The sequence below is a fragment of the Muntiacus reevesi genome, chromosome 13, assembly GCF_963930625.1.
Source record: "Muntiacus reevesi chromosome 13, mMunRee1.1, whole genome shotgun sequence".
Classification (NCBI taxonomy): Eukaryota; Metazoa; Chordata; class Mammalia; order Artiodactyla; family Cervidae; genus Muntiacus; species Muntiacus reevesi.
In genome coordinates this window covers 21,412,098-21,434,443 of record NC_089261.1, presented here as the reverse complement: position 1 = coordinate 21,434,443, position 22,346 = coordinate 21,412,098, and the positions used below count along the sequence as shown (strand labels likewise).

The window sequence follows — 22,346 nt, the reverse complement described above, 5'->3', positions numbered from 1 at the left end:
CAGAGGAACCAGAGATCAAATTGCCAACATCCGCTGGATCATCGAAAAAGCAAGAGAGTTCCAGAAAAACATCTATTTCTGCTTTATTGACTATACCAAAGCCTTTGACTGTGTGGATCACAATAAACTGTGGAAAATTCTGAAAGGGATGGAAATACCAGACCACCTGACCTGCTTCTTGAGAAACCTATATGCAGATAAGGAAGCAACAGTTAGAACTGGACATGGAACAACAGACTGGTTCCAAATAGGAAAAGGAGTACATCAAGGCTGTATATTGTCACCCTGCTTATTCAACTTATATGCAAAGTATATCATGAGAAACACTGGGCTGGAAGAAGCACAAGCTGGAATCAAGATTGCCCGGAGAAATATCAATAACCTCAGATATGCAGATGACACCACCCTTAAGGCAGGAAGTGAAGAGGAACTAAGAAGTCTCTTGATGAAGTGAAAGAGGAGAGTGAAAAAGTTGGCTTAAAGCTCAACAGTCAGAAAACTAAGATCATGGCATCTGGTCCCATCACCTCATGGGAAATAGATGGGGAAACAGTGCAGTGTCAAGACTTTTTTGGGGGGGGCTCCAAAATCACTGCAGATGGTGATTGAAGCCATGAAATTAAAAGACACTTACTCCTTGGAAGGAAAGTTATAACTAACCTAGATAGCATATTAAAAAGCAGAGACATTACTTTGTCAACAAAGTTCGTCTAGTCAAGGCTATGGTTTTTCCAGTGGTCATGTATGGATGTGAGAGTTGGACTGTGAAGAAAGCTGAGCGCCGAAGATTTGATGCTTTTGAACTGTGGTGTTGGAGAAGACTCTCGAGAGTCCCTTGGACTGCAAGGAGATCCAACCAGTCCATCCTAAAGGAGATCAGTCCTGGGTGTTCATTGGAAGGACTGATGCTGAAGCTGAAACTCTAATACTTTGGATACTTGGCCACCTCATGTGAAGAGCTGAGTCATTGGAAAAGACCCTGATGTTGGGAGGGATTGGGGGCAGGAGGAGAAGGGGCCGACAGAGGATGAGATAGTTGGATGGCATCACCGACTCGATGGACATGAGTTTGGATAAACTCTGGGAGGTGGTGATGGACAGGGAGGCCTGGCGTGCTGCAATTCATGGGGTTGCAAAGAGTTGGACATGACTGAGTGACTGAACTGAATTGAACTGTAGGAATGAATAAACAAATGTCGCACATATATATATACATATATATATAGATAGATAGATAGATATCTCCCTACAATGGAATATGATTCAGTCACGAAAAAGAATGAAGCACTGACACAGGCTACAAACATGGATGAATCTCAAGAACAGAATGCTGAGAAAAATCAGATATAAAAATTCACGAAGTATAGGAGAGCATTTATATGAAATATTCAGAATAGGTAAAACCATAGAGACAGAGAGTGAACTGGTTGTTGCCAGAGCTATGGGGAGGGAGGAATAGACAGTGACTTCTAAAAGGTACAGGTTTCAGGGATGTCCTTGGTGGTTCAGCAGCTAAGGCTCTCAGCTCCCAGCACAGGGGCCCCAGTTCGATCCTTGGTTAGGGAACTACACCCCATATGCTGCAACTAAGACCTGCTGCAGCCAAATAAATACATTTTTTTTTCATTAAAAAATAAAAAGTATAGGTTTCATGTCACAGAGACAAAAGCATGTTGGAACTAAACAGAGGTGGTAGTTGTACAACATTATGAATGTACTAAATGCCAGTCAACTGTTAAAACGATTATGTTGTGTGAATTTTGCATCAATTAAAAAAAGAATGCATATGAGTATCCATAAAGTTCCAAATTCCACCCAGATAATAAAATGGGAAATCCTTTATACATCATGTAACAAAGCTTAAAAATTCTTTAAATGTTAATCACCAATGATACTTGGCTCCAACCCTTTCTCTGATTTTCTAGGAATGTGGGGTTTCCAATGATGTGAACAAACTTCCCAGAGAAATTTGCATAAATATGGATGAAACTTCCGAGAATGTCTATTTGCACTTATACTGATGTTTGAATCAACTCTAAATTGTATTGGAAGTTTGTACTGTTTTTTGGTTTTTTAAATTTTCTTTAATTTATTTTTTGGCTGTGCTGGGTCTTCATTGCTGCATGCGGGCTTTCTCTTGTTACAGAGCACAGGCTCCCTAGCTGTGGCCTGAGGAAGCATGTGGGATCTTCCGGGACCAGGAATCGAATCCGTTTCCCCTGTATTGGCAGACGGATTACTAACCACTCGCCCACCAGGGAAGTCCATGGAAGTTTCTACTGTTTACTATCACTTTCACGTAAGTTTTCATTCAGACTGAAGTTTTTCATGCTGTCTTTAATACTCATGGTGGGAGGGGGGGCGGTGAATTACATTTAAGCAAACCACTCAAAACGTAGATAAATCCATCAGTGAGACACTCACCTAAGCTGAGTACAGTTTTCATTAATTCCAACTTCTAAAAGGCACCCAGAGAGTGCATTTTCTCCAAATAAAATGGGTTTGAGAGTTGCTGTTGAACACAAACTCCTTCCAGCTATAAAATAAAAAGATTATTCTCTTGCTATTTTTTTTATATCTTGCTATTTTTGCAAAACAAACGTAAGTAAAAGATTTACCCCAAAGTTTTTCTTAAAAAAACAAACAACCAAAAAAAAAAAAAAAAAAAAACCAGAGAACAATAAGCAGAAATAGTTTCCAGTTCTCTAGAAATGAGGTCATTGTTACTCTAATCCTTTGAAAGCTAAACAAAGGCGTCTTTCTGTATCGAAATACCTGGACAGGGATGAGGGGTTTATTCTGAACCTGAAATTTAATGCCTTCTGGCACATGTGGGTAATAACCACTGAAGCAAAGACTTTCCATAGTTTGGAATGAAACTATTTTCCTGTCTCTGATTAGCACCATCTTGGGTTAATCAATGACAATAATGACAATGGACTCTCCAGCCACTTTCATATTTAAATCTCTCTTACTGAAAATCAGCACTTCAAGTGATAACGATGTTAACATTTTTTATTGAAAGAAAGAAAAACAAAAAGGAAGCTGTAGAAGCATGGAAAACCACCACCCCAGGCTAAATAAAAACATCAGGCTTTAAAGTAATTGTTTACTCGATCAGATTTAAAATATGGCAGTATTTCCAACTCTAGCTCACCAGAGAGCTAGTCATATCATCAAATCAGATTACCAGAATACCAAAGGTGTAAGGTTGTGACATTATTCGTCCCGTTGATGCTTAGAGCTCGAACAGGCTTGCCAAGCTGGTAACCTAGACAAACACAACACAGGAGAATGAGCATCTTTCCCTCTTAGTTTATTTCAAAGCAACAGGTACTAGCTCGTCAAATAACAGAAAGAAGAAATCCACAACGGAAGGAAATCTGCACTCAAAGTTCTTTTTCAAAATACCCTCGAGAGAAGGACATCAACATCACTCCTTTCATTTGTCTCATTTTTTATCGAGGTATAGTTGATTACAATGCTGTGCTAGTTTCAGGTGTATAGACATGCTCTTTTTCAGATTCGAAAACACAGATGTTAGTGTGGTTTTTTGAAGACACTTTTAAAGTGAAATCTGAGAAGTGAAAACTAGGCAGGAGTCAGTCTTAGACCTCTCACCTTGGAGAACAATAAGCTGCTGGGCAGGCCAGGTCATGAATAATTACTGAGTGATTAGTACGGCTTATCACAGGGGCTCATAAAGGAAACTTAAAACCAGAGTAACTTTCCCATGTAGCCTTTTTCCAGTAAACTAATTCAACCCCAAGATCTGATTTAGATCCTATACCCATCCATTTCCTAGTAATCCAGCTTATGGTTTCCACGTTTGTAATGTGAAAAAGTTCACAAGCACAGAAAAGTTAAAATACCATGAACCTCACTCCATACAGCCACCACCTAAAGTCAACAACTGTTAATATTTAGCTGTATTCTTAAGTAAGTGTTAGTCGTTCAGTCATATCCGACTCTTTTCGATCCCATGGACTATAGCCCGCCAGGCTCCTCTGTCAGGAAATTCTCCAGGCAAGAATACTGGAGTGGGTTGCCATCTCCTGTACAGAAAATTAGAATTGGACGCCTCAAGTCCAAGGGAACTCCTGGGCCTGTTCATTACCGGAGTGTTCCTCTCCTTTGTAAAGCGCCTCTGACTGCTAGATTGTGAGCCATTCAGGGGCCACTGCTCTTCTGATCTTAACATATCTAATGTGCACCCCAAAGATCCTTCCTTCGGGATAGATAAAATATTTCCCATTTTTAGAAGCTTTATAACACCAAAACACAAATTTCAATAAAAACAGCACAAACAATATATTAATGTATATTAATATAAAATATAATAGATATTTGTCTTATCTATTATAAAAGCATATATATTTGGGGTGAGAGGGGCAGGACTATTTGAAAATAAATTATAGGCATCATGACACTCACATCATGAAAGCTCCATCAGACATCTCTCAAAATTAAGGATATTTTCCTACATCATCATGATGCCAATATTCTCCTAAGAAAATTAACAATAACCCCATATAATCATATTATATCATATCCAGTTCATATGCATATTTCCTATGTCCCTTTCAAAAATGTGTATTACAGTAGCATTGTTCTCAATTGGTAAAGAATCTACATGCAATGCAGGAGACCCTGGTTTGATTCTTGGGTCAGGAAAATCCACTAGAGAAGGGATAGGCTACCCACTCCAGTATTGTTGGGTTTCCCTTGTGACTCAGCTGCTAAGGAATCTGCCTGCAATGTGGGAGACCTGGACTCAATCCCTGGGTTGGGAAGATCCTCTGGAGAAGGGAAAGGCTACCCACTCCAGTATTCTGGCCTGGAGAATTCCATGGACTGTATAGCCCATGGGGTCACAAAGAGTCAGACACGACTGAGCGATTTTCACTTTCACTTTGTTCATATAAACTGGGATACCATCAAGGTTCCGGCATGGCGTTTGCATTTCCAGCATTATGCCCTACCCTTCCCGACAAGAGGCCTCCCCTCTGGCCATGGGTCTAATTCTGCCAGAGTACACTTCATGCTCATGTCGGCCTCCTTGGCTTCCCCCAGGTTATTCCTATCCCCAGCACCCTTTCCAATTATCTGCTTCTCAAGGCACAGTCTCCTCCACGCAGTCCAGAGTGGAAACACACCCAGGACAGGGTTCTGACTTGCTCGGTGCTTTTCCTCCAGCCTAGGAACAAAACCTGGCATGCGGACTTTCCTGGTGGTCCAGTGGTTAAGAATCTGCCTTCCAACGCAGGGAACTTGGGTTTGATCCCTGGTCGGGATCCCACACGCCTCAGGGAAACTAGATCCCACATATCAACACAATACACCCAGATAAATAAATAAATATTCTTTAAAAAACAAAACCTAGCACGTGCTGGACACTCAACACTGTTCCTTCGTGATGCAGTCTGGGTGAATGGTCAACATTCTACTCCTCTGAATCCTGGAGTAACCGACCCTAGTAACTGACCTCATTTATTACTTATCTTGGGTCGTTCACTGTTTTTCCTGTGACTAGGTGCTGTCACTCCAAATAAGAGAGTCCCTGAGGACAGTGCACATGTCAGGTAGTCCTCCAAAAACCCCGTCCAGCCTCAGAAAGTACTAGAGAGACAGCGTCTCTCTACATACAAGCTGTGCCTCTGCCTGATTGGTTCTGGCTCTTGATGTATTCTTTTCTGATGAGAGCATCAACATTTCCCATATATTCTGAGAGGTTTTCTCAGAAATCTTGTCAAATTAAGTCAGTGACATGAAAATTCTTAAATTTCAGGAGCCTGGTCTCTTCCCCACGCCCCCTCCTTCCCAGTTACCTTGGAGTTTATATAAACTAAGAGAAAAAGGTAATAATGTTTTCATGCAGTACCTACGTCATTCTTTAAATAACAATTGTGACTTGGAACAAATAATTAAGGAATGCTGCACTTGTGATCCATACAAAACACCAACATTTTGGGTTGTACATAATTTAAAGAAATGTCCCAAACACTTCTCAAAATACTGTAGTAACCAATAAATACATAGAGGCATGCCTTAGGCAGTCATAGGCATGCCGTTTAGAAAATAAAGAAAAATCACACTGGAACTACTTCATTTCTTCAAAATCACTGCGTAGGAAAAGCAACATCGAACTTCCATACTGATTCTACACAACTTCTATACAGCGCCTTGACTTAACCAGGAGTCTGCTCTTAAAAGCCAACAATAAACTCTAACATTAAAATCCTATTTAAAAGAAAAAAAAAAATATGTATATATATATAAAGGATTGTGTATAATTAAATCAGTATACATAAATATTGAAGATCATGCAAAGCAAAAAGTTACTAAAAAGTTTAAAAATGTTGCTCCTTCATGATTAATTACTGCGTGTTGAAGAATAGTAAGGGAATTCCCTAAAAGTTAAAAAAAAGTTGTTCCTTCATGATTAATTACTGCATGTTGAAGAATAGTATGGGAGTTCCCTGGCGATCAACTTTAGGACTCCACACTCTCACTGCTAAAGCCCAGGTTCAATCCCTCATCAGGGAATGAGGACCTCAGAGGTGGTGGAGCACAGTCTCCCTGCTCCCCCACCAAAAAAAAAAAAAGAAAAGAGGGAGGGAGGGAGGAATTAGGAGTTTGAGATTAGGAGATACAAATATATACATAAAACAGATAAACAGGGGGGACCTACTGTGTATCACAGAGATCTGTATTCAGTGTCTTGTGATAGACCATAGTGGGAAGGAATACGAGGAGGTGTATATACACGTGTGTATAACTGGGTCACTGTGCTGTATATCTGAAACTAACACAACACTGTAAATCAACTATACATCAATCAAATAAATTATTTTATTTTAAAAAAGACCAGTAGCTAAAGAGAAAGACTGTTTTAGCCTTACAACTGTGACTATAAAAAAAAATTAAGCTGTTAGCAGGAAAAGAATACAGTGTCACAAAAGAAAAAGAGAAAGGTTAGAGTCACAAACTAAAATAGGAAACAATTATTTACAATCATCATTATAGCACAGGAGTGTCGAACTAAAATGTGTTTGTAAGATCAGTGATCGATACGCATTGTCTCACCTGGGTTTCCAGACCATTCTTGTTCATTACCACTGTTATAGCTTAAAAATTTCACCGTAAATCTCTGTGTCATGATTCCTAGAAATAAAATAAAAATATAATGTCACCAATTCGCTAAGAAATTATCCACCATAGTGTTGTTTTCTTTACCTTATAATTGCATTTCAACATGCAAAAAAAAAAAAAACCCACTGTTTTCTGATTAAATCATAAACACAAATAAGAAAAACAGGTCTGATTTAGTTTATCTGTTATAATCATGAGAATCGTGAAGAAAGAAAGAAAAAAAACACTTTAAATTAAAAGCATTCTCGCAGCCCTTCAGAAAGTTACCTTTCTGCTGGGCATTAATTTCTGCCTTAATAATTCTGACGTTTATTTCACTGATTGTATTATTATTCCACCTGAAAATATAATGTTCTTCCACGTTCACGTTCCTGGGGGCAGGTCCAGTACTTAAAAGTGTTTCTGGAAATAAGAGAGTACTTTCATAAATTAAAGACCTAAAAATAAAAAAATTAAAGACCTTCCTTGGGTTCAAGTCTATTATTGGCAGTTCTCTCTGCCTGGGTGGCCATCCCTCACCCCCATCCCTGCCCTGCAGACCCAATTCCCTTACACAGCAGGGTCATCGCCTACCCAAGAAGCCACCCTCAGATCTCCACCCAAGTCAGCATTAGCTACCTCTCTTTCCACACCATCCCAATAACCTGAGTGAGCTCCATCCCTTCCCTTTTTAAAAAAATATTTACTTTTTATTTATTCATTTATTTGGCTGCTTTGGATCTTAGTTGTGGCATGGGAACTGACCAAGTTGGTCACAGTCCCCTGACCAAGGATCAAATCTGGGCCCCCTGCACTGGGAGCATGGAGTCTTAACCACTGGACCATCAGGAAAGTCCCTGTCCCTCTCCTCTTATTTCAGCATCCCTGGTACCCAGGAAAGATTACAGAATGTCAGCTCTTTAAGAGCAGGGGCCTGGTGTCTAGTTCACTACTATATTGTACTAATAGCTAATGGAAGGAAAGAACAAGTTCCGAGAATTATAACACATTGAAAAGAAACACAAGTACTGTCCTTCATGGAAAAACAAAAGTCCTGGTAATATTGGCCAAATTCTATGTACTTTAGTTGGCTGCATTACAATCACAGAGTTTAATGACTGGAAAAAGAAAAGCAAGCAAGAAGTGAAAATGCTGGGTCCTAAAGAACCCTTTAACTCTCTGAAAAACACTTAAGAAAAAGCCCACACATCCAGAGAACAAGGAGGAACCCTGGAACCCACATAATCCAGGACTGAGAAGGATTGGGTTCAAGGTCACAGATGTTACTCCACAGTAAGTCAAGGCGGAACCAGGAACAAGCAAAATGCTAGTGGGATATTTCTCTAACAACTACAAATCTCCTAAAATTCTTAATGAAAATGTGTTCTACTCTGGGACTACAGTAAGTCTCCTGCATACGAACAGTTCCATCCCAAGAGCATGTTCATGAGTCCAACATGGTTAGCCCAGGTACCCAACTGACGCAATTGGCTCTATAGTACTGTACTGTGATAGGTTAATAATAGTTTTCACACAAATAATATATTAAAAACAAACACAAAAAGTGAAGAACACATTTCTAACCCTTCAGTATAGGACCTTGAAAAGTACAGTATCAGAGCTGGCATACAGGGGCGGGCATCGAGTGAAGAGGAGAGGAGGGAGGGGAGCTGGGAGATGGTAGAGCTATAGGATCGTCAGCAATAGGAGAAGAAGGACAAGATGAACTTTCACTCAGGCCTGATGGTGGTGGAACATGTGTCTGCATCTTGCGAAGTTTGAAACTTGAAGGTTAGTATATAGGGACTTACTGTGTGTATATATTCCTTGTGAGAAATGATACATATTCCCATAGAAATGGTATAAAAGTATAACATTAAAATACCTGTATTGGTGATGAATCTGTCTAAGTCAGTTGCTTCCTCATAGATTACTTTTGGTGTAACTATGCCTGAAAAAACATACATAAATGAACTTCCATAGGAGTACATGAACCTCACATACTCACATTTACCTACGAAAATTAAAGTTTGCCAAACAAATACAGTGCCTATGCCTGCCCTGGATGCCAACTACTCAGCTCCCCTCCACTCCCCAAACACCATCAAACAACCCACTATTCTTGGCATCTAATTGGCATCTAAGGTCCATGCTCAAATGGACGTAACTTACCTCCCATAGCACCATTTTTTATCTTTACACTGGTAATTCTGTCTCGTTCTAGGTACTCCTCCAGGCTAGTAACGCACTGAACATCAAAATTCTGCAGGAAGGCCACAGGAGCGTTGTGCACGCACTGCCCAGCCAGGGACACCTGAGGGCCGGGGTGGGGGAATGCCGACAGATTTATGACTGCCTTTCCGATCATAAAAAAAGGATCAGTGTCTTGGAAAAGCATCCTTTCTGCAGCCTGCTTCTACTGCTGGGTTAGCTCCAACAACGGCTAGGGCATTCACGAGTTAACTGACTTTAGCAGAGCATCTACTTGACTTGCTAATCAAACTCTGGAAGCCACTGGCTGCAGGGTCACAGTAAGTACAGTTGCTAAGGAAAATTCCCTGCTCTGCATCATTTACTTTGCAGAAATATGATTACATTCACCTTCAGTTTCTTTTCTGCTGTGTTTTTTTTTCTTTTTTTAACTTTTTGGCCATTCCAGGCAGCATACAGGATCTTAGTTTCCCCGGCCAGGGAGGGAACCCGCGTCCCCTGCGGTGGAAGCAGAGTCCTAACCACCAGACTGCCAGGGAGCTCCCTCAACTTCATTTTTCTCTCCCTCATTACAAATGCCATTTTTGTTAAAGCCATAAGAATGGACTCATATGGATAGTAAAAAGAAACAGTTTAGCCTCCCATGTCTTCTTCCCATAAATACTTTTTCCTCATAATTTTGAACTTAATAAAGTTAAGATTTCACATAAAACTCGAGTCTTAAAATACTTTTCAAAATTCTATTAAATATTTAATTAACACAACACCATAAGCCAAATATACTTCAATTAAAAAAAATTTTTTTTAAGTATTTATGGCTTACTAGAAATTGGCTGTTAAACTAGTACAAGTGAGAAATGATAGCTACTTCCAGGGAAATTTCTAGACAGTCTTTTAGTTTTATTTAGTAAGTTCACTCTGAGATTTAGCAAAGACATATTGATTTAAGAGTGACTATCAAAAGAAGAAAACACAATCCAGAGATCTTACATGGCTGAGTGCCTGAAAAATCTGCAGGAGAAAAATACATAACTCAGGAAGAGATTTTTGTTGTTTAGAATAACATGAGTTAAATTAATAAAAGGAAGGGGAAAGTGAGAAAAAACCTCTAGCATATTAAAACTGAAAGGATTACCTGAGGAATAGTAAAATATGCCTTATCTACTGTCATAACGGGGTCTCCTTGTTTGTAACCAAAGTCTGAAAAGTCTTTTAGATCAGTATGCAAATACATGTCAAAGGAAACTTGATGTCCAGAGGAACTGCAAATCGATGAGAGAGACCATCAGTAACATGCTAAAAGCAATTCTTCTTTTAAATTTTTTCTCGGCTTTTTTAACTATCAAAATAATATTTGTACTGAATGCCACTGAACTGTGCATTTTAAAGTAGTTAATGGTTAATTTATGTTCCATGAGTTTTACTTCAATGCTAATAATAAAGTTGCTTTAAAACATCAACAAGAAAAAAAAAGTCTACAAGACAGATACGTAAAAGACAGAAAGTTAAAGTCCCCCATGAGCCCACCACTCTTTCCCCCAACCCAGAGAGTCACTATTAACCATTTGTGGTATCAATTAATTTCTTTTCAGTGAGGGCTCCAAAATCACTGTGGATGGTGACTGTAGCCATGAAATTAAAAGACACTTGCTCCTTGATCCGACACTTGATCCGACAAACCTAGAGACGTGACTTTGCCAACAAAGGTCCCTATAGTCAAAGCTATGGTTTTTTCAGTAGTCATGGATGGATGTGAGAGCTGGTCCATAAATAAGGCAAAGCACAGAAGAATTGATGCTTTAGAACTGTGGTACTGGAAAAGACTCTTGAGAGTCCCTTGGACTGCAAGGAGATCAAACCAGTCAATCCTAAAGGAAACCAACCCTGAATATTCATTGGAAGGACTGCTGCTGAAGCTAAAGCTCCAGTACTTTGGCCACCTGAGGCAAAGAGCAGACTTACTGGAAAAGATCCTGATGCTGGGAAAGATTGAGGGCAGAAGAAGGGAGTGATAGAGGATCAGGTGGCTGGACAGCATCATCAACTCAATGGACATGAGTTTGAGCAAACTCTGGGAGATAGTAAAGGACAGGGAAGCCTGGCCTGTTACAGTTCATAGGGTTGCAAAGAGGTGGACACAACTTAGCAACTGAACAACCACCAGTTCTTTCAAATACTTAACACAAAATAAACTTACTATGTGAAACCTAGAATTGAATCTAGAATGGAGGAGTTGAAGCATGGAGCGTCTGGAGAGGTCCCCAGGAGGACATGGCCACATTCCAGGGCCACCTGGGTGTGCACCCCTCTCCCCGGCAGCCCTTTGGACACTTACATGGAACCATGGTAGAAGTACCCGAGGAAGGGTGAGTTGGCGAACTGCACACACAGGAATGGAAACCAGTCGGGGACTCCACGTGCCATCTGCATGGAGCAAAGCTGATCAAAGGGAGGATTAACATCTCCTCCAAAAACACCAGGGAAACAGGACTCCCTGAACAGTGCTGTTAAATCTGATGAGCATTCCTGGAAAGAAGATGTAGAGGAGCACAGAGAAGATTAAATCCCACCTCTGCCCGCCGTCAGGATCTCCTGGCCAGCATGATGCACTCGCTGCTGGAGGCCAGCAGGACATCGTAGAGGAAGCAGGGAACAAGCAGCTGGCTCCCAGGCTGAGAGTGTTTGCACTCACAGCAAGTCAGCTCCCTACGAGGCTCCAAGTCAGGAACTTCGAACCTTCACAGAATTTACATCTTAACTGGGGACCTAAGATATGCCTACAGATAAGATAAGAAAAAGAAAAGATAATATGAAATAGACCACAGGTGGAGAATTTTCAACTGGCATCACCACTCACTCCAGTATTCTTGCCTGGGAAATCCCATGGACAGAGGAGCTGGCGGGCTACAGTCCATGGGGTCGCAAAAGAGTCGGACACAACTTAGCCACTCAACAGCAGCAGCGTCCAAATTCCTAGTCCAGAGAAATCTAAGGACATGGAGAGAGAGGGCAGACAGTCCATATTCCAGAAGAATCCTTGAATCATTCTTGTTATATCACGACCCAATTGGTATCATCAAGAAGTTACTTTATTTGGATGGACCTGTTATGGAGAAGGCAATGGCAACCCACTCCAGTACTCTTGCCTGGGAAATCCCATGGATGGAGGAGCCTGGTAGGCTGCAGTCCATGGGGTCGCTAAGAGTCGGGCACGACTGAGAGGCTTCACTTTCACTTTTCACTTTCATGCATTGGAGAAGGAAATGGCAACCCACTAGAGTGTTCTTGCCTGGAGAATCCCAGGGATGGGGGAGCCTGGTGGGCTGCCATCTATGGGGTGGCACAGAGTCAGACACGACTGAAGTGACTTAGCAGCAGCAGCAGCAGCAAAGCCTGTTATGCACAGTGAAGTCAGTCAGAAAGAGAAAACAAATATCGTATATTAACGCACATATGTAGAATGTAGAAAGAAGACCCAGATGAACCTATTTGCAAAGAACTAGAGACAGACACAGAGGTAGAGAACACACGTATGCACACCAATGGAGAAAAGGGGAGGCGGGATGAACTGGGACATCAGGACTGACATACACACTGTTGAGACTATGGATAAAATGGAAAAGTAATGAGAACCTGTGTACAGCACAGGGAACTCTACTCAATACTCTCTGGTGACCTAAATGGGGAGGAAATCCAAAAAAGAGGGGATATATGTATATCAGTTCAGTCCAGTTCAGTCGCTCAGTCGTGTCTGACTCTTTGCGACCCCATGAATCACAGCATGCCAGGCCTCCCTGTCCATCACCAACTCCCAGAGTTTACTCAAACTCATGTCCGTCGAGTCAGTGATGCCATCCAGCCATCTCATCCTCTGTTGGCCCCTTCTCCTCCTGCCCCCAACCCCTCTCAGCATTAGGGTCTTTTCCAATGAGTCAGCTCTTCGCATGAGGTGGCCAAAGTACTGGAGTTTCAGCTTTAGCATCAATCCTTCCAACGAACACCCAGGACTGATCTCCTTTAGGATGGACTGGTTGGATCTCCTTGCAGTCCAAGGGACTCTCAAGAGTTTTCTCCAACATCACAGTTCAAAAGCAACAATTTTTCGGCGCTCAGCTTTCTTCACAGTCCAACTCTCACATCCATACATGACCACTGGAAAAACCATAGCCTTGACCAGGCGGACCTTTGTTGGCAAAGTAATGTCTCTGCTTTTTAATATGCTATCTAGGTTGGTCATAACTTTCCTTCCAAGGAGTAAGCGTCTTTTAACCTCATGGCTGCAGTCACCATCTGTAGTGATTTTGGAGCCCCAAAATATAAAGTCTGACACTGTTTTCACTGTTTACCCATCTATCTCCCATAAGGTGATGGGACCAGATGCCATGATCTTAGTTTTCTGTATGTTGAGCTTTAAGGCAACTTTTTCACTCTCCTCTTTCACTTTCATCAAGAGGCTTTTCAGTTCCTCTTCACTCTCTGCCATAAGGGTGGTGTCATCTGCATATCTGAGGTTATTGATATTTCTCCCGGCAATCTTGATTCCAGTTTGAGCTTCTTCCAGCCGAGCATTTCTCATGATGTACTCTGCATATAAGTTGAATAAGCAGGGTGACAATATACAGCCTTGACATACTCCTTTTCCTGTTTGGAACCAGTCTGTTGTTCCATGTCCAGTTCTAACTGTTACTTCCTGACCTGCATACAGGTTTCTCAAGAGGCAGGTCAGATGGTCTGGTATTCCCATCTCTTTCAGAATTTTCCACAGATTATTGTGATCCACACAGTCGAAGGCTTTGGTATAGTCAATAAAGCAGAAATAGATGTTTATCTGGAACTCTCTTGCTTTTTCGATGATCCAGCGGATATTGGCAATTTGATCTAAAGGGGCTCAGCCATACATAAATATGTATCCAATCTCCCCAAACTCCCCTCCTATCCAGGCTGTCACATAACATTGAGCAGAGTTGCCTGTGCTATACAGTAGGTCCTTGTTGGTTATCCTTTTTAAATATAGCAGTGTGTATAGGCCACATTCCTCAAAATGGTAAATGAACTGGAAAACCAGAGTTCAAGGTCAAGAGAGAAAAAAATGCGTTTTGTTTTTCAGAAAACTGAGTCCTCTCCAAATTGACTTAAAAATATGTTTAAATTCTAGAAATCTATTTTAAACCATGTACTCTGTAAACTATAACAGGAATGAAGGTTCCTCATCTACAACACAGGCTTACATACACATGTCTAAATGGGTCTGTATTGGATTCTAGAACGCATGAGCATATGTACAGTCACTCAGTCATGCCTGACTCTCTGTGACCCCACGGACTTTGGCCCGCCAGGCTCCTCTGTCCATGGGATTTTCCCAGCAAGAATGCTGGAGTGAATAAGTGTCACTTATTGTGATACCACTTCATGATGTATGTAAATCAAATAACCATACTTTAAACCTTAAACTTGTACAGTGGCTGTGTCAATTATATCACAAAATGGAAGAAAGAAATTGATAAACTGGGCTTGATCAAATTAAAACTTTTGGGCTTCAAAGAACACCAACTGAAAAATGGACTTCCTAGACAAATAGGAGTTTTTGGCATAGCATATATCTGATAAGGGACTAGAATTCAAAGTGCATAGTGAACTTGAACAACAAAAAGACAATCTAACAACAAAATTAAACAACAAAAAGACAACCTAATTAAATACCTGGCAAAGGGTCTCAACAGACATTTCTTCAAAGACATATAAACATTCAATAAGCCTTTCAAAAGATGTTCAACATCATTTGTCACTAGAGAAATACGGATCAAAATCACAATGAAATGCCACTTCACACCCTCAAGAAAGGCTGTAATCAAGATTATTACAGCCATTGTTGGTGACATCATGGAAAATTACAACCCTTGTACAGTGCTAATGGGAATGTGAAATGATGTAGCTACTTTAAAAAACAGTTCCTCAAGGGAATTCCCTGGCAGTCCAGGGGTTAGGACTTGTTTTCATTGCCAAGGACACAGGTTCAATCCCCAGTCAGGGAACTAAGATCCCACAAGCTATGTGGCTCAGCCAAAAAGAAGAAAAACAGTTCCCTAAAAGGTTAAAGATGCAGTTACCATGTGACAAAGCAATTCCATGCCTAGGTAACATAACCAAGGGAAATGGAAACCACATCCAAACAAAAACTTGTATACAGGTATTCATAGAAGCATTCTTCATAGTAGCCAAGAAGTGAAAACAATCTAAATGTCCTCACTTGATCAATGGTTAAGCCCTCTGTAATATATCCACACAACAGAAGATGACTTGGCCATAAAAAGGAATGAGCACTAACATAGGCCACAGCACAGGTCACCCTTGAAAGCATGATGCCAGGAAAGAGAAGCCAGACACAGGGCTTCCTTGGTGGTCCAGCGGCTAAGACTCCAGGCTCCCAGTGCAGAGGCCCTGGGCCAATCCCTGTTTAGGGAACTAGACCCCACATGAGGCAACCAAGACCTGGCACAGGGGAACAAATAAATATTAAAAAAAAAAAAAAAAAAAAGCCAGACACAAATACAGACTGAAGGATTCCATTTATATGCAATGTCCAGAAGAGATAAATCAACAGACACAGAATGTAGATTAATAGTGACCTGGGAAAACAAACTACTGAAAATAACAGAAAAGAAGCAGGCCCACAGATACAGAGAACAAACTAGTGGTCACCACTGGGGAGAGGGATGGGGGCAGGGGCAGCACAGGTGTAGGGGATGAGGAGGCACAAACTACTACATATAAAATAAGCCGCAAGGGTATATTATTGTACAGCACAAGGAATATAGCCAATATTTTATAATAATAACTATAAATGAAGTATAACGTTTAAAAATTGTAACTATGTTATACACCTGAAATTTACATAATTTGCAAATCAACTATGCCCAGATAAACAAATATACTTAATTTCTAGTGACAACAAACAAACAAAAAACAGCCTGGGGATGATGGGCATGAATGAGAGTGACTGCAAATGGACATATGGCTTCTTTCCGGGGGTGTTGGAAACATCCTCAAATTAGATTATTGCGATGGTTATACAATCCTATACATTTACTAAAAAAAAAAAAAATCACTGAAAACATCTATTTTCCTCTCCCTTTTATATTTTCTTAAAGGCTTCCTAAGTAAGACATTAAAATCATCCCCTCAGTATCGTCACAATCAGGACTTTATCCAAACAGACACATTATTTTGGTCCATAAATGCTGCTTAGTCACTCGGTTGTGTCCGACTCTCTGCAGCTCCATGGACTGTAGCCCACCAGGCTCCTCTGTCCATGGAATTTTCCGGGCAAGAATACTGGAGTGGGTTGCCATTTCCTATGCCAGGGGATCTTCCCAATCCAGGGACTGAGCCAGTGTCCCTTGCATCTCCTGCACTGGCAGGTGGATTCTTTACCACTATTGTCACCTGGAAAGTCCTTTGTCCATAAACTAGGCTGAAAAGGCTAGATAAGAAAATACTCAACAGGAAAACATGACATACAATCTCAGCTTTTGAAAGACCACGCACTAAAAAGTTGTTGATGGGGAACTGCTGGTGCCCTCCACATGCTATCAGGTACCACAGCTTTTGCACCCAGTAATCAGAAAGACCATACCTGGTCACAGCAACAGCGAATGTCACAGGCCCCCGCAGTCAAATTGCACGGGCAAGGACCAAGGGGCTGATACACCTGGTTAGGAATGACAGTCACATTTTCTGAAAAGTACAAACAACAGAGAAGTTCAGCTGTGAAACACTGATGAGACATGGCCACATTTTAGACACTCAAGAAAGTTGAGTTGTATTACAAATCACCATTACCTGTATTCCACATCAAGGTATCCCTGAGATGGGCTATATCTACTGAGGCCTGTATCTATTCCTCCAGCAAAAACCCAAATAGAAGAGAATGTCCTAGTTATACAAACTGAAGAAGTCACAGTTATCTTGAAGATGATCAAGTCACTAAGATTTGCAAGTTAAGACAAATGCAATGCACTGATTTTTCAATACACTGCACAACTCCTTTCATAACACAGACTGATTGTAAGCATTTACTCCTCCAAATTCATTACCTCTTTTAACAGATAAACCTGAAGCCATGACCTAAATGTCCATTGACAGATGAATAAAGAAGACATGGTACATATAGACAATGAAATATTATTCAAACATAAAAAGAACAAAATGGGGTCATTTGCAGTAACGTGGATGGACCGAGAGTCTGTCATAGAGTGAAGTAAGTCATAAAGAGAAAAACAAATATTGTATATGAACGCATGTATGTAGAAATTAGAAAAATGATACAGATGAACCTATTTTCAGGGCAGAAACAGAGACTAAGACGAAGGGAACAAATGTGTGGACGTGAAGGGTGGGGGAATTGGGAGATGGGAGTGGGTATGTGACTGCCACATGTAAAACTGATAGCCAGCGTGAACCTGCTATTAGGCACAGGGAGATAAGCTCAGGGCTCTGGGGTGACCAGACGAGTGGGAAGGGAGACCCAAGAGAAAGGGGTTGTATCTATACAAATAGCTAATTCACTTTGCTGTACAGTCTTGTAAAGGAACTATACCACAATTAAAAAAAAAAAATCTGAAGCCACGGTGACATTTCAGTTTATCTGGAAGCCATCTGACCACAAGATCTCATTTAACACACTCAACCTCAGTTACACACTCAACCTCAAGTCCCATCACACTGTGAATGCAAATTTTCACATCCTGATTTTGGTTCCAGTGTGGGGGAAGTTAGTAATTTTCACACTGATTGGAAAAGGAATATACTATATTACATTTTAGCCTCCTAATTTGGAATCCAGAGACTAACAGTTGGAAAGCTATGTATGTGACTATTTGCGTAAACTCTATGTATCAGCCAACTTCAATGACAGGATAACTGACACTTCTAAAGAACAACTATTACACATTCTATGCTATAATATAGTAGAACCCTAGTATGTCAGTGGTATCAAGAACAAGAAAGTCCCAATAAGAGACCATGTCACAAGGGTAAGGGTTTGACCCTCAGTATAATCAAATCCATAAGACATAAGCAAGGCACTTTAGAATAGGGTTTTACTATGTGATATATAGATAGATATTTGCGAATCTATCTATATGCCTCCCACATTGTTGGCTAGCTTCCTTGCTACCGAGCATACCGCTTACCTCCTGGCTGTCCTTCCATCCTTTTTCTTGTTCTGATCTCTGTCTGACTGGGTGCAAAATTTTTCATACCTTCATGGGGTCAGAGTGGACACCTCATAAATACCAGTATATACAGACTCTAATTTTCCTAAGTTTGGCTATTTGTATAAGGACATTCTGAAATATTACCTAACTATATTTAAGCATAATTTTTAAAAGAAAAAAAGGTTGCTGCTCTGAGTGGTATAGCTACTATGAAGCCCTCCTGTCAGTTTTCTTTTTTGGCCATGCTGTGTGGCTTACGGGATCTTAATTCCCTGACCAGGGATCGAACCCATGCCCCTTGAATTCAAAGTGAGGAACCCTAAATCACTGGACCACCAGGGAATTCCCTGGAAACTTTTAAAATAAGAAAATTAACAAAAGAAAAATAAGTTTAGGAAAGCAAGACAGACTCACGAGTAAAGCATACAAACTGCATGGCACACACTTACAATCAAACGTCTGCAGTGAACTTTTGATGGTCGGAGACTTTACTTGCCTGATGCATTTTGGCCCAGAGAAGAGTTGGCATAAATTTCCACATGAATGAGCAGATGTGCCAAACAGGATGTATTATGAAAGGCTGAAACAAGAAGAGCTTGGACAATACACGGGGCCTCCAGGAAGGGATCTGTCTCATTAGAGGAACATGATTGCAGATCCCTCTTCAACCTCACAGTCACTTCCAACGAATTCTGAAAGGAAAATACTGCTGTACTTTTTATGGTGACTCAAAACGGCATCTATAAGAACATATAAGGTTAAGTAAGCTCAATCTGACTCCATTCATTTTGCAAAAGGCAAACTGGACCCAAGGATGACATCCTTCTGCTCAATTTTACCCCATAAACCTATAGTAGTACACAAGCCCTGATTCCTATTCCTCAGCTGAACATACAAGCAAGTTGTGGCTGCTTGTTGTTTGGTCACTAGTTGTGTCCGACTTTTGTGACTCTATGGACCATAGCCCGGCAGGATTCTCTGTCCACGGGATTCTCCAGGCAAAAATACTGGAGTGGGTTGCCATTTCCTTCTCTGGGGGATCTTCCCAACCCAGGGACTGAGTCCAGGTCTCCTGCATTGGCAGGCAGATTCTTTACCACTGAGCCACCTGGAAAGCCCTTTGGCTGTTTAGAGAAAGCTGAACACAGGTTTGATAAAGGTATTTGTCTGGCACCTTTATTATCCTACCAGCAGAAGATTAAATACACACAAATAAAAGTCCATGGAACAGGCCCTGGTTCCTGGGGTGCAAGCAAAGTCTGTCTGTCTCTTTTATGTCCAGAGTTGATGTTTTGCAGATACTAGGCACTCAATGAAATATCTATTAAGTGGAAAATATTTCATCTCTCCAGGCTTGAGTATCCTTAAATATAAGCCCAGAGTTGGGTGAGACCAGCAATTCATGAAGCTCGTTTGAGTCACAGGTTTATTTGATAATCTGACAGAAGATAGCAAGCCTCTCATCAGAAAAAAATGCACACACACATAACTTTATACACAATTTTAGAGAGCTCACAGCATTTTTTTCTTTTTGTCTGTGCCATGCAATTTGTGAGATCTTAGTTCCCCAACCTGGGAATGAACCTGGGCCCTTGGCAGTGACAGCATGTTTTTCTAACCACGGGACCACCAGGGAATTCCCTCACTTGAAACTCGTCCAAGAACCTCTGGGCTGGATGAGTGCCTACAGGATCAGATAGGCCACAGTTTCATGGTGGTTCCAAGCACTAAGTTCTATCTTGTCTGATTAAAAGAACATTGCAGGGGAAGTTTCCTGGCGGTCCAGTGGTTAGGACTCGGCGCTTTCACTGCCTTGGTCCAAGTTCAATCAATCCCTGATCAGGGAACTAAGACCCTCTAAGCTGCTGGGTGCAGTCAATAAAAAGAGAGACAGAGAAAACAACACTGCAGGAGCACCAGACGTAGGACTCCGCAGATGCCACTGAGAAGGTTTCCACCTCTGGCCTTACCACAGTGGGGGTGACAGTCAAACTCCAGTCTCCTGTCTCGTTGTTCAGCTCGCCACAGGTGGGAACTGGCAATAAACCTACAGGAGAGATTAGAACGCAAGAGAGTATTGCCCGGCCACCAAGGTAGTGCACTCTTGAGTCAGGTTTCCTAGGATGGAACACCTCTCCAAGCCTAGGATTGGACTCTTTACAAGCTGTGTGACTTTCGACCCGTGACAACCTCTCTGAACTTCAAAGTCTTCATTTGTTAAACGGAATTAAAAGACATTACTGTCCTTATTAGGAAAATGAGGTGATGTATTTAAGTACATGGGATAACTCAGTGAACGCTAACTCGCAATTTCAAGCTTTCTTTCACTCACCCTGTCTGTTGGTCCTCTGGTCCACAGCAGCCCCCACCCCGACTTTGCAGGGGACAGCGCCAAGGGCCTCAGAGGACGCCACCTGGCCTGAAGCTGGCCCAACCTCTTCCCTCCCCACAGGAAAGGTCAGTCTCTTTACCCATCTCGTCCCGCAGCTGAGTCAGGGACACGGTCACATCCTCGGTGCCTCCGACCAGGGACGCGCTGACCACAGGACCGGACATGCGGATGACAGAAGGAATGAAAACTAGGCGGGAAGAAAGGGACAGGGAGGAGTTAATAGTTGCAGAACCCTTGCCTACGCTGGGTGGCCTTCTTTGGCGGTGTCTTCCGCAGCTCTGGCGACAGTCCCAGATTTGGCCTCAAGACTCGTCCTCTTCCCCACCCCCGTCCCGCAGGCCCCTGCCCCGCCTTACACACCCAGGTCTCCCCTCAGCGGCCTCAAGACGCCCTGCAGAAGGAGGAGCCCCAAAAGCAGAGGGACCGGCGGCGGCAAACGCATGCCTGGGGGCTCCTCGGGCCTGCACAACAGGACTGCGCCCGCCCTAAAGGACTGAAAGCGCGGGGACTCGGAAGCACTGCCTGTGCGGCCTCGCCGGCACCATCTTGTCAAGCGAACGCCTGGAGCTATGGCAACCACCAATCGGCCGCCGGCCTGACGAGAGGCGCACCGTGATTGGGTCAGCAGCAGAGAGAGCCCGCCCTCAAGCCCTTCAGCAGCAGCCTAGCCCCGCCTACAGGCCTTAGGTCCTTCTGGCTGCCATCAATTCATGTAAAGGCTCACGAAAAAGTAGCAGTCCGCGTTGTTTAAAACCCCGAGTTTGTGCTCGCTTGGGCAGCACATATACTAAAACTGGAACGATACAAAGATTAGCATGGCCCCTGCGCAAGGATGACACGCAAATTCGTGAAGCGTTCCATATTTTTGTGTCCGGGGGCTCGGGGACAGCTCGGCGCCCTCACTAAAACCTGTTTCCTAAAAATAAAAAAAATTAAAAAATAAAAATAAAACCCCGAGTTTCTCCAACATGGAGTTAATTTAGTCAATCTGAAGTTAATGCAAATACGAACCCGCAGACACTGGGTTCTAAACAAGCAGCTTAATAAACTTGATTTTTATGAGGATTTGGGGGAGGAACAAAAAGGGGTGAAGCTGCAGTGCTGTAATTGTTCTGTTGTGCTGTTTTTATTATTCTCCCAGTTTTTTTAGAAGTTTTGTTTGTTTGTATTACACAGTAAGACAGTGAAGGACAAGGAAGCCTGGCGTGCTGCCGTCCACGGGGTCGCAAAGTGTGGGACAGGAGTTAGTGACTGAACCACCACACAGAGCTCTCAGACCTCTGAAAGTAGGTCTTCTCAAACTACACACACGAAGTTTTCACACCATTAGAACAGATGCAAAAGTACCAAAATTCTGCCTGGGAAAAAAATTCATTTTTCTTATGGCAGTAGCCTCA

The 22,346-nt window shown here is 41.9% G+C and overlaps 1 protein-coding gene and 1 non-coding gene across 2 annotated transcripts in view; one reads left to right on the top strand and one right to left on the bottom strand.

The window, feature by feature from the left end:
* The window catches only part of TCTN2 (tectonic family member 2), a 29,875-nt gene extending 8,377 nt beyond the window's left edge, over positions 1-21,498 (bottom strand). Inside the window, exons 1-13 of the mRNA XM_065904878.1 lie at positions 21,310-21,498; positions 21,029-21,136; positions 20,528-20,604; positions 19,054-19,249; positions 16,976-17,076; positions 11,678-11,868; positions 10,478-10,604; positions 9,304-9,445; positions 9,017-9,082; positions 7,420-7,554; positions 7,087-7,164; positions 3,191-3,271; positions 2,425-2,536 (exon numbers count right to left, since the gene is read on the bottom strand). Coding sequence (XP_065760950.1) covers positions 2,425-2,536; positions 3,191-3,271; positions 7,087-7,164; positions 7,420-7,554; positions 9,017-9,082; positions 9,304-9,445; positions 10,478-10,604; positions 11,678-11,868; positions 16,976-17,076; positions 19,054-19,249; positions 20,528-20,604; positions 21,029-21,136; positions 21,310-21,391 — 1,496 coding nt within the window. The 5' untranslated portion in view covers positions 21,392-21,498. The remainder of the gene's footprint in view (positions 1-2,424; positions 2,537-3,190; positions 3,272-7,086; positions 7,165-7,419; positions 7,555-9,016; positions 9,083-9,303; positions 9,446-10,477; positions 10,605-11,677; positions 11,869-16,975; positions 17,077-19,053; positions 19,250-20,527; positions 20,605-21,028; positions 21,137-21,309) is intronic.
* A 214-nt stretch (positions 21,499-21,712) lies between these two features.
* On the top strand, positions 21,713-21,816 carry LOC136146253 (U6 spliceosomal RNA). Its single transcript, XR_010658970.1, has one exon. It is a non-coding gene; the product is annotated as a U6 spliceosomal RNA (small nuclear RNA).
* Positions 21,817-22,346: the final 530 nt, after the last annotated feature.